Source organism: Coregonus clupeaformis, chromosome 29 (assembly GCF_020615455.1).
Source record: "Coregonus clupeaformis isolate EN_2021a chromosome 29, ASM2061545v1, whole genome shotgun sequence".
Lineage (NCBI taxonomy): Eukaryota > Metazoa > Chordata > Actinopteri > Salmoniformes > Salmonidae > Coregonus > Coregonus clupeaformis.
The window spans coordinates 20,614,489-20,627,160 of NC_059220.1; the positions used below are offsets into that span (position 1 = coordinate 20,614,489).

At 42.2% G+C, this 12,672-nt stretch overlaps 1 protein-coding gene across 1 annotated transcript; it reads left to right on the forward strand.

Annotated features, from left to right (window-relative positions):
* The first annotated feature begins 1,098 nt into the window (after positions 1-1,098).
* On the forward strand, positions 1,099-5,026 carry LOC121544343 (protein LBH-like). The gene is made up of 4 exons (XM_041854268.1): positions 1,099-1,293; positions 4,088-4,178; positions 4,407-4,605; positions 4,714-5,026. The coding sequence occupies exons 2-4, from the start codon at positions 4,089-4,091 to the stop codon at positions 4,779-4,781; spliced, it is 357 nt and encodes a 118-aa protein (XP_041710202.1). The 5' UTR covers positions 1,099-1,293; position 4,088; the 3' UTR covers positions 4,782-5,026.
* The last annotated feature ends 7,646 nt before the right edge of the window (positions 5,027-12,672 follow it).

Sequence of the window (12,672 nt, forward strand, 5' to 3'; positions counted from 1 at the left end):
TCACAACTGGCCGAGATTAGGAGTCCCATAGGGCGGCGCACAATTGGCCCAGCGTCATTGTAAATAAGAATTTGTTCTTAACTGACTTGCCTAGTTAAATAAAAATTAAGAAGGAAAGAAAAGCCACAAATTAACTTTTAAGAAGGCACAGCTGTTAATTGAAATGCATTCCGGGTGACTACCTCATGAAGCTGGTTGACAGAATGCCAAGAGTGTGCAAAGCTGTCATCAAGGCAAAGTGTGGCTATTTGAAGAATCTAAAAATATATATATATTTTGGTTACTACATGATTCCATATGTGTTAATTCATAATTTTGATGTCTTCACTATTATTCTATAATGTAGAAAATAGTAAAAATAAAGAAAAACCCAGTAGGTGTTCTAAAACATTTGACCAGTAGTGTATGAAAATAAGGTATTTCTGTTTTTTATTTGTAATACATTTGCTAAAATTTCTAAAAACCTGTTTGTGCTTTGTCATTATGGGGTATTGTGTGTAGATTGATGATGATTATTAAAAATATATATATATATATATTAGAATAAGGCTGTAACGTAACAAAATGTGGAAAAAGTCAAGGGGTCTGAATACTTTCCGAAGGCACTGTTGAATACGTCTGTCCTAGCTTGCTCAATTATGTCTTAATCGAAATTACTGATTGCCTCTTATCTGCTAGTCGTCCCCTTATGCCATAGTTTGTACATCTCAATTGTCAATAAAAACCACATTTGTTTAAGCAAGTCAGCCATATCATCGATGTTTTTTTAAATGTTAGTAAATGAGGCTGAATGAACTGTTTCACTGCCAGACAAGGCTCCGCTGATAAGAAAGCTCTGCTGTTGGGACAGTTTTATGTAGGCCCTAACAGTTTGTGGGCACCGTCTGTCACCATTATAGTGCAATTAATATATTGTTTAGTGTTGTGTTGTGTAGTGGCTTTGTTGGCATGCATGATTTTTTTGTTTGTTGAGTTTGCCCCACCAAGATGTACAAGCTAAAATCGCCACTGTCCTAGTGTACACTGCGGTAATAAAATGGCAGAATAATCAATTGCTCTCTTGCCTCTATCCTACCTGTGGTCTCTCAGTAGGCTATGGTGTCAGTCGAGTCACCCGACTACGCAAGTGCGCATAATCCATTACTCGCGTGCTGGGGAAACTTCATTCGGAACATCACTGTGTATAAGGACACTTGTCTATCGGATTTCTCTCACGATTTCGAGAAAAAAAAGCCTATCTGAAAAAAACATCTTCCTCAACTCCGCTTTGAAGGACGTAAACGCTCCAAACAGGTAGGCATCATGATTAAGGTGCGCACAGTTAGAGTTAGTAGCCTATGAAAAGTTTGTGTTTATCAACAAATGGCTTAGGACAAACACAAATAGCCTATAATAATAGAGATACAGTGTTGAAATGTAGTGTTCAACAGTTTAGCACTGATAAATCATTGAGTCTATGGGTCATAATTTTGGACAGAGCTGGACAATTGCAACTACATTGTGTCACAGTAGGGCATGGGTGCTTCTTAATATGAAGAGCTGCCTCCTTTCCTATGTCATATTTCTTAGTCCTTACTAATATGAAAGTATTGGATATAGGTGAGTGCATTTGACCAGTTACTCCAGCTAAATAATATTGCTTGGCTCTGAAATAGGACAATAGTAAAGATTACTCCCACTGTATTTGAACCTGTGTCTCTGACAAGAGAAACACTTTATTGGGTTGGAATGTATGCAGACTTTGCTTTTGAATAGTTGGATGCACCTTGATTACATTCTTTCCATCTGCGTCCATCTTATCACTCACACACCTTTCCTCCTAGTCACATCATGCTGTGGTATTTTATTTCCACCAGATGTGATTCACACTGTCTGTTGGTGTCATGCCATCATTAGGTAGGTGTGTTTGTATGGAGTAACACTACATACTGAACTCTTAACCCACAGCAATGTGTACCCAAGCTTTCGCAATTGCATTGAACCCTGCTAAGTATGACTTCACAACTGATATTAATTAAGAGAAGCCTTTCCCTTGGAGATAGGACGGCCGAGTGGTCAAGACACAGTGACCACAGGAATTCAATCTATGGACAAGATGTGCTTTTGAGTAGGAATAAAGGAGCAATTAGCTTGAAAATATACCACAGTAATATGACACGAGGAAGAAAAAACAAAACACATCCAGGTTGAAAGGACAGAATTCAGACTTTCATATCATCAGTAATTACTACATAGTACACACTTGAAAACACCCAAATCAGCTGTCTTTTTCCACACTTTGCCAACTGCTATACTCAGAAAATCATACAGACTGTCGTACCCATTTCATACGCTGCTTATGTTCACATCAAAACGATGTTAAAAAATGAATAAATAAAACGTTTCTGCTACACAGTCTTAATATTTTCTGAGTTTAGGTTGTTCTTGAAGTGCCAGGTTTCTGTATGCTTATTTGCATATGAGACTGGAAGTACAGGACCCTGTAAAGTGACTATGATTTCAACATTAGGGCTGTCTCGTTGGACCACAGAGGCTGTCTCGTTGGACCACAGAGGCTGTCTCGTTTGGTTGATTGGCTGTCTCGTTGGACCACAGAGGCTGTCTCGTTGGACCACAGAGGCTGTCTCGTTGGGCCACAGAGGCTGTCTCGTTGGACCACAGAGGCTGTCTCGTTTGGTTGATTGGCTGTCTCGTTGGACCACAGAGGCTGTCTCGTTTGGTTGATTGGCTGTCTCGTTGGACCACAGAGGCTGTCTCGTTTGGTTGATTGGCTGTCTCGTTGGACCACAGAGGCTGTCTCGTTTGGTTGATTGGCTGTCTCGTTGGACCACAGAGGCTGTCTCGTTTGGTTGATTGGCTGTCTCGTTGGACCACAGAGGCTGTCTCGTTTGGTTGATTGGCTGTTTAGTTGGGCCACAGAGGCTGTCTCGTTTGGTTGATTGGCTGTCTCGTTGGACCACAGAGGCTGTCTCGTTTGGTTGATTGGCTGTCTCGTTGGACCACAGAGGCTGTCTCGTTTGGTTGATTGGCTGTCTCGTTGGACCACAGAGGCTGTCTCGTTTGGTTGATTGGCTGTCTCGTTGGACCACAGAGGCTGTCTCGTTTGGTTGATTGGCTGTCTCGTTGGACCACAGAGGCTGTCTCGTTTGGTTGATTGGCTGTCTCGTTGGACCACAGAGGCTGTCTCGTTTGGTTGATTGGCTGTCTCGTTGGACCACAGAGGCTGTCTCGTTTGGTTGATTGGCTGTCTCGTTGGACCACAGAGGCTGTCTCGTTTGGTTGATTGGCTGTCCGTTGGACCACAGAGGCTGTCTCGTTTGGTTGATTGGCTGTTTCGTTGGGCCACAGAGGCTGTCTCGTTTGGTTGATTGGCTGTCTCGTTGGACCACAGAGGCTGTCTCGTTTGGTTGATTGGCTGTCTCGTTGGACCACAGAGGCTGTCTCGTTTGGTTGATTGGCTGTCTCGTTGGACCACAGAGGCTGTCTCGTTTGGTTGATTGGCTGTCTCGTTGGACCACAGAGGCTGTCTCGTTTGGTTGATTGGCTGTCTCGTTGGACCACAGAGGCTGTCTCGTTTGGTTGATTGGCTGTTTCGTTGGGCCACAGAGGCTGGCTTGGCACTACTGTACTCTCTGATCAAAGTTGTCATCAAATAAGTAACAGCTGAGCGAGGGAGAGAGGCGAGAGGCGAGAACGACCAAGAAGGGAGATTAAAAAAGCATCACAATTGATTTCTTGAGTAGCAGTGAGTAGAACTGCTATTCAGATGTAGGATCTTAATTTGAGCCAGTTTTCTACAGCAGGAAAATAATCCTGCAGCAACAGGAAATGTGAATTATTATGTAGATTATAATGAATAGACATTTTTGTTGGGGTTGATACATTTGTCGTAAGGGAAAATCAAGTCTGAAATTTCTAAGTGGAAATTACAAACTTCAGAAGCCTTTTTAAACCTCAAATACACTACAAGTGTACTGCAGGAATGTTCTCCTGCAACAGGGTGATCAAATTAAGATCCTACATCTGTATGAATGTATTAACAGGGTATACAACAGCAGCATTTCCTTGGTCCCCTTGTTGTTCATAGGATGACTGAGGTGATTAACACACAGGAACCTGTGATAAAGGACTTCAGTGTAACTGGAGCAGCGTCAGGGGATCAGGGCATATCCTTTCAGGTGAGTCTACTGTTGCATCCATCCATCCGTCCGTCCGTCCGTCCGTCACTCAACCAAGAGATTAAGTGACAGCCTATCGATTACAAATGTGCCTTTCATTTTGGATCTTTCTTGTAAAATGTTGTATGATCTCTCATTACAAGGATCTCAGATGCTAACTTCAAATCCCTATTAGAAAGAATAAAACACCCTAATAAAGAGTAAATCGACCCTACTTTTTGTGTCCAGATTTTCCCAGATACCCATGAGCGAAATCCCAAGCTGTCCAAGAGACTTCCCTCTATTGTGGTGGAGCCCTCTGATGGGGGCAATGTGGAGAGTGGGGAGCTCCGCTGGCCCCCTAAGGATCCCAACTCTGCAGAGGCCCCAGGCGGCATGCAGCCCCACAAACACACTCCTCTTCAGACCACACAGGACCAGACCACAGGTAGGATAACCTGGCATGATATTCTGATTACCCCAATGTAAAGTGTGTGTGTGAGACTCTTTCCCTATGTGATTGTGACACCTCTCTCCATGTGTCTCCCGGATGAAGATCTGAATCTCGGGGTGCAGGACAGCAGTGAAGTGGTGTATGGGGCCGTAGTGGAGGAATCTAACTGAGAAGATCATCCATCCACCTCCACAGCTGCTCTCACTGTGAATGTGTCCAGAGTAAGAAAGATAGACAGGTAGGCAGGGGCACTGAGGAGAGTGGAGGAGGGACTTGTAGGGTCATTACCCTCACACCCTGCGCACTGTCAGAAAACCAATGAGTTCATTCTGATGTTTCAGGCTGGACAGCGGTCTGTAAAAGCCGTCTTAAATAGCTTGCTTTGTGTAGTTTTCATATACACTACCGTTCAAAAGTTTGGGGTCACTTAGAAATGTCCTTGTTTTCGAAAGAAAAGTACTTTTTTTGTCCATTAAAATAACATCAAATTGATCAGAAATACAGTGTAGACATTGTTAATGTTGTAAATGGCTATTGTAGCTGGAAACGGCTGATTTTTAATGGAATATCTACATAGGCGTACAGAGGCCCATTATCAGTAACCATCAGTCCTGTGTTCTAATGGAACGTTGTGTTTGCTCTAATGTATTTGTCCTCTTGCTCAGTTGTGCACCGGGGCCTCCCACTCCTCTTTCTATTCTGGTTAGAGCCAGTTTGCGCTGTCCTGTGAAGGGAGTAGTACACAGCGTTGTACGAGATCTTCAGTTTCTTGGCAATTTCTCGCATGGAATAGCCTTCATTTCTCAGAACAAGAATAGACTGACGAGTTTCAGAAGAAAGTTCTTTCTTTCTGTCCATTTTGAGCCTGTAATCGAACCCACAATTGCTGATGCTCCAGATACTCAACTAGTCTCAGGAAGGCCAGTTTTATTGCTTCTTTAATCAGCACAACAGTTTTCAGCTGTGCTAACATAATTGCAAAAGGGTTTTCTAATGATCAATTAGCCTTTTAAAGTTATAAACTTGGATTAGCAAACACAACGTGCCATTGGAACTCAGGACTGATGGTTACTGATAATGGGCCTCTGTACGCCTATGTAGATATTCCATAAAAAATCAGCCGTTTCCAGCTACAATATCCATTTACAACATTAACAATGTCTACACTGTATTTCTGATCAATTTTATGTTATTTTAATGGACTAAAAAAGTGCTTTTCTTTCGAAAACAAGGACATTTCTAAGTGACCCCAAACTTTTGAACGGTAGTGTACATGCAGACTAGATCACAGCTACGCAGCACTCTTAAATCACTGAAAAATGTTGGTGTCCTCTCATTGTAGATATTTTGATACCCTGTGTAAAAACATGGAGTGCTTTGTAAGAACTGAGGTGTTTTTGAACAGCAGTATTCAAAGTTGTGTCCAGCATGTATACTCCAAGTAAAATGTCAGCTAGATAAAGTGGTGACAACTGTGGGTATTCCTGTGTAGTGAGAAACTATGATTATGTTTGTGTAAGTGAGTTCTTTTGACTTGTTCTACTATAAAAAGCAACAGCTAACATCCAGAGATAGTCCTAGTTGTTACAATCAATGGGAGTAAAAATGCTGTGTATGTACCGCAACTGCATTTTTATAATCTGCAGTTTTTATAAACAATAAAAAAGTGAGTGCTTAGATTGAAGCCTCAGTTATTGCACAGACAATAAAGTCTTTAGGCTTGCCAAACCTTTTTTGTTGATTTTGTCAGCCTGTGCCTTTATACATTTCTCCCACTCTCTCTCACCCCCTTCATGTCGATCCACTCCCCACATCCACAATCCCCATGTCTGATGGCTCACTTGAATCTGGTTTCCTGGTAAAGGTCAGATTCAGTGTCTTCATCGAGACACAGACATGAGTGGCAGGGTCTCAATCTTATTTTTCTATTTCTCTTTCCTTTTTGGATGTGACCTTTCAGCTGACAACTTTGCTAAGAGCCCTTCGGCACAGCAAACAGCCTCACCTCTGGAAAAACGAAAGGGCAGCATTGGAGAGCAAAGGAGTGAAAGGGAGAAAAAATTAATATGGTGTAGAATATTTTTTTCAAATGTCTATTATAAAACATTTTTTAAATGGTATGTCAATACTGTGCACTATTTAGAGGCTCACTGAGTCTTCAAACTCGATAAAGACTCACAATGATGTATGAAAATATTAGATAAGGCACCAAACTACTGCAGCAGGACTCTAGTGGCTTTACCTTTGTGATTTAGTATGTTACTCCTTGATTATTATTATTATTTCAACATAAACACCAGACATAATTTTTCTCTTTGTTCACAATGGTATATTGTGCCCTCAAGTAGAAATAGTTGTCATTTTACATACAGCAAGATACAGCTACATAACATTTATTTTGTACATTGAAGCTCATCTCTCATTTCACGGCAACAGCCTTTTGACATGGCTGCAGCATCACCATGGCAAGCACATTTCCATATAATTTCTAAAGCTATATTTGACCCAGTTGTACAAAACCTGCCTGTTGATTCTCTCTCTGCATGTTGATACAAACACCATCACCAGTGTCCCCTTTATCATGGTGATTCTCATCACAAATACATTTACAATCTTCTGTCTGTGTTTTTTCTCTCCTCTTTGATTTGTGTTATGTTCCATTTTGTAGGACAAAGAGTGAGCCACGTCAGACAGCCACTTCCCTGTTTGTTGATGTAAAAGTGCTTTTTGATAGAATATCATTAAGGTGAGATGCATCAGGTGTGGGTTTTTTCAGCTGTTAAAAGGGATCTTTGTTTTTGTGGTGCCCACGCTGTGTTCCCACTTTCATGTTCCTCTCCCGCTGGCTTCAAACAGGTCCTTCAAAGCGGATCGTGATGGGTCAAGTTAGATTCCCCACCACACACCACACCTAACCTATCCCTGCTCAGTCTCACCACCCACCCAGCATCCTCAGCCTTTAACATCACTTTCAGCCTCCTCTCGCCCAGCAGGAACTGGATGGGTATGTTGTCTCCCCATCATCAGGGCAGCAGGGCAGAGAACTCTCATGGAAGTGTCATTATGCTTAAATGCCAAGGTCAGGAAAACTAGTTCATGCCTGTGCACTTGCATCCGACTGTCTTTTCCCACCCAGACCGAGGACTGAAATGAAGGCTTTGAGAGGGCACGTCTTTTGGCAGTCATTCCCTCACTGTAAATTATGTGAAGGAGAGAGAGAACCTTCAGAGGCAGAGCTCCTCCAATGAGGGCATGCAGATTCACAGTACGATCTCCCAACTGTGATTCTCTGCTTCTTGTTTACTATCCATATGGTCATTTATCCTGCAAAGGCTCTTAACCACCCAAACTTAAACTACTATACATTCAGTTCATGTAATCAGGGAGATAGAACAACAGCCTCAATACAGAATTACAAGCGAACATGCAGTTTCTGAATGCTTTATAGAATAACATAAATCATTGTAACATAACCACCTTCATTTCAGTGAAGAACTCAAGGCTACTTCTCTCCTGTTAGTGATGCAGTGCTCATATGTACCACATCAGAAGGTCACGCCTGTAACCTTTCCAGCACACATTAAATGTCACTTTAATCAATTGTAGATAAGAGGCACTATAAATGGCAGAGCCAAGGATAAATTCAGTTAGCAGCAAAAAAGAGCACATTAACAGTCTTTGTGACCATCATTTTGTGAGACAGATTTGTTTCTAGTATGTTTCTCTAAGATAAAGTTATTATACAGTGCATTCGGAAAGTATTCAGACCCCTTGACTTTTTCAACATTTTGTTACGTTACAGCCTTATTCTAAAATGTTTTTTGTTTTTTTTATTCCCCTCATCAATCTACACACAATACCCCATAGTGACAAAGCAAAAACACATTTTTCTAAATTTTTTGAAATGTATAAAAAATGGAAATATCACATTTACATAAGTATTCAGACCCTTTACTCAGTACTTTGTTGAAGCACCTTTGGCAGAGATTACAGCCTCGAGTCTTCTTGGGTATGACACTACAAGCTTGACACACCTGTATTTGGGGAGTTTCTCACATTCTTCTCTGCAGATCCTCTCAAGCTCTGTCAGGTTGGATGGGGAGAGTCGCTGCACAGCTATTTTCAGGTCTCTCCAGAGATGTTCGATCACGTTCAAGTCCGGGCTCTGGCTGTGCCACTCAAGGACATTCAGAGACTTGTCCCGAAGCCATTCCTGCGTTGTCTTGGCTGTGTGCTTAGGGTCAATGTCCTGTTGGAAGGTGAACCTTCACCCCAGTCTGAGGTCCTGAGTGCTCTGGAGCAGGTTTTCATCAAGGGTCTCTCTGTACTTTGCTCCGTTCATCTTTGCCTCGATCCTGGCTAGTCTCCTTGTCCCTGCCGCTGAAAAACATCCACACAGCATGATGCTACCACCACCATGCTTCACTGTATGGATGGTGCCAGGTTTCCTCCAGATGTGACGCTTGGCATTCAGGCCAAAGAGTTCAATCTTGGTTTCATCAGACCAGAGAATCTTGGTTCTCATGGTCTGAGAGTCTTTAGGTTCCTTTTGGAAAACTCCAACCGGGCTGTCATGTGCCTTTTACTGAGGAGTGGCTTCCGTCTGGCCACTCTAACTTAAAGGCCTGATTGGTATAGTGCTGCAGAGTTCTTGGTCACCTCCCTGACCTAGGCCCTTCTCCCCAGATTGCTCAGTTTGGCCAGGTGGCCAGCTTTAGGAAGAGTCTTGGTGGTTCCAAACTTCTTCCATTTAAGAATGATGGAGGCCACTTGTGTTCTTGGGGACCTTCAATGCTGCTGAATTTTTTTGGTACCCTTCCCCAGATCTGTGCCTCAACACAATCCTGTCTCAGAGCTCTATGGAAAATTCCTTCGACCTCATGGCTTGGTTTTTGCTCTGACATGCACTGTCAACTGTGGGACCTTATATAGACAGGCGTGTGCCTTTCCAAATCATGTCCAATCAATTGAATTTACCACAGGTGGACTCCAATCAAGTTGTAGAAACATCTCAAGGATGATCAATGGAAACAGGATGCACCTGAGCTCAATTTCGAGTCTCATAGCAAAGGGTCTGAATACTTATGTAAATAAGATATTTCTGTTTTCGCTTTGTCGTTATGGGGTATTGTGTGTAGATTGAAGAGGATTTGTATTTATTTAATCCATTTTAGAATAAGGCTGTAACGTAACAAAATGTGGAAAAAGTCAAGATGTCTGAATACTTTTTACAATTTTTGGAACCGTGCTTACATTTCAGCCAATGAAGATAATATTGCTGTACCACTTGATGGAGAATTGTTATCAATAAATATTTTCTGCAGGTTTGGTCGAGCCAGTTGATGCCCTTTTATGTGTTGTATTAGTAGAAGTACACATGCTAATTAACTAGTAGTGTCTGTATAATAGAATACTTTCTGAATGCACCGTATTACAAGTCATAATAAATCATCCAAATCATATTGTTTGAGCATATGTTACAAATATTCAAATTACTGTGCATCGATCTTCATCAGTACCAACTGTACACTTAGAAACTGGTCAGTTCCTCCTCACAGGCTTGCACACACAAACACACACACACTTTCCCAGTCAGAGTGACTGATGACAGCCAGGGTAGGGTGCTATATTTACCATGATGGAGTAGAAGAGAATGATACAAAACAGACAAATCTCCACACCAACGATGAAAAGAAAGAAAGAAAGAAAGGTTGTAGATATTTGATACAATTTATCATTCCAGACACAAACCATTGACTTAATTGGGTTCCAAAAACAAACAAACAAGCAATCAGCATCTTTAGAGAAAAACCTATCTGACCTCTGGATGTAGGTAGTTGAGTTCCCCTTGGTTGGGTTGCACAATGGGAGTATAAAGCATCTCCAGGTGGAGTGTCTGAAATACATTTTTGTTGCCAATGTGATGCCTGTGTTTCCAGTGGTATTACTGGTGGTTTTACTAACGTTCTCCAGTTTCATGGGCAAACTCTGGGGCATCTCTGGTACTCACACACTAAACAGAACCAATTCTACAGTATAGCTTTATGCATCATTAATGAGCCCCCATCCTCCTGCCCCCAGACGCTCACAGCCCCCCAGGTTGGCTCATATTACCACCCCTTCCCTGGCACTACAACGGTGAGAGGGGGGCACAGGTATACTATCATACCTGTATCTGGCATGTCAGAGTTTACCTGCCAACACATACAACAGATGGCTCTTGACTTTCAATATGCAGTCACACAAGGTTGGCAGACATTCAAAAGTGTATTTTCTACCTCCAAACACCGTATGTCTCTTTCTCCACATAGCTGGTGAAAATGAATAAATTGTGTGTGTCACAAACAGACAGCTTAACTTGAGTGGATTGATTATGAAACCAGCCAGCCACCTATGTCGGTGACACTGACCGATGAGGGTGGATAGGTGCTGCAGAACAGTCTGGAAAACAGACCACCTTCCTGCTACAGGATGGGCTCAGGCTAGGCTGGAATCCCTCTGATGTGAGCTTATCGATCTTTGGGTATTACATGACATTTGAAGAGCAGTTTTTGTTTTTGCTTCGTGGCTGGTGTTGGAGCATATGATTTTCAGTGCTGAAAGATTTACTACAGTGCCCCTAAATACACAATATTTTCATACAATATTCTGTTGGAGGTACTGATAATTATTGTTACCTCTAAACTAAATCCATTCCTCTATCTTATTCCTATAGAGATGGATAGAGATCTCTACTTGGAAAGAATCCCTTTTTGCAAGGACATTGCCATTGAGGGCTTCCACCATTTTAAAATAGTCAACTGGGTGGGGATTCCTATGGGTTGGGAGCAGTCAGCCAATGATCAGAGCATTGTCTTCTTCTTCAAATTGGGTGCTATTGTTTGTAAATGGCTTTAAGCTATATCACCGCCATCTAGTGGCCACAATAAATGAATGACACAAGATTTGGTTCAGGACTCCAGTGCTGCAGGTGGCAGTAAATCACCAATATTAGCTACTTCAAAATGGAGGTAGCCTCAATGGCACTGCCCTTGCTCTCACAGATGTCTAACGGGACAGATAAAAAGATGAGTCTTCTAACTAAGTCTATGGTTATTCCTCATCTCCTATTTGCTCTTGTGTCCTCTTTCCCCTCTGTCACTTTCACATGTTTCTCTCCGGGACACACAGAGCTCTGTTTTGTCTGGATTACTCACTGAGCCCATCCAGGCATCTTACCGCACAGTCTGCTTGTCAAATGCAATCACAATGGCTGGCATGTCCATCTCATACATGAAGGGAGATTATCCTCCTCTCTGGTGGCACATCTCACAGCTGGGCTACCATGTGTCATCCTCAGTGCCAGGAGGGGAGCGAGGAGGGGATTGTGATCAGATATTCCTGACTACTTCCGTAGGTAGTCAGGCACGCATTGTACACTTACAAGTGTAGACTGATCTGGACAGTGAAACCATTTAAATCATAATTATCCCACCTTCTAAAATCATTTACAGGTGGCACCATTGACTTATGGCATCAATATGTATATCAAAGAAATAAATATTATTTTGAAAGAATAGCTGTCAAATAATTTGCATACAGGGAGGGACCAGTAAATCGGGTCACAATGCCAACAGTGGACGGATATGAAACACATTTTAATACCATGTGAAGACATATTTCTGTAAATGTGGGCACAATCAGAATGTGGAAAGGGCAAATGTGGAAATGGGGAGAAAGTGTGCATGTTAGTGCCAGGTATAAACAAGGCTTCTGAAACCTACCCTAAAGTATCTGTCACGATCGTTTACGTACGAGATACGGACCAAGGCACAGCGTGATAAGCGTACATTTTATTAAGTACTTAACTCACGACAAAACAACAAACAAACGAAACGTGAAGTCCTAGGTTACACAAAACAAACCTTAACGGAACAAGATCCCACACCGACTAGTGCCAAACAGGCTGCCTAAGTATGGTCCCCAATCAGAGACAACGAGATACAGCTGCCTCTGATTGGGAACCACCCTGGCCAACATAGATCTAAACGATCTAGCACATCAACATAGAAAATAAAACAC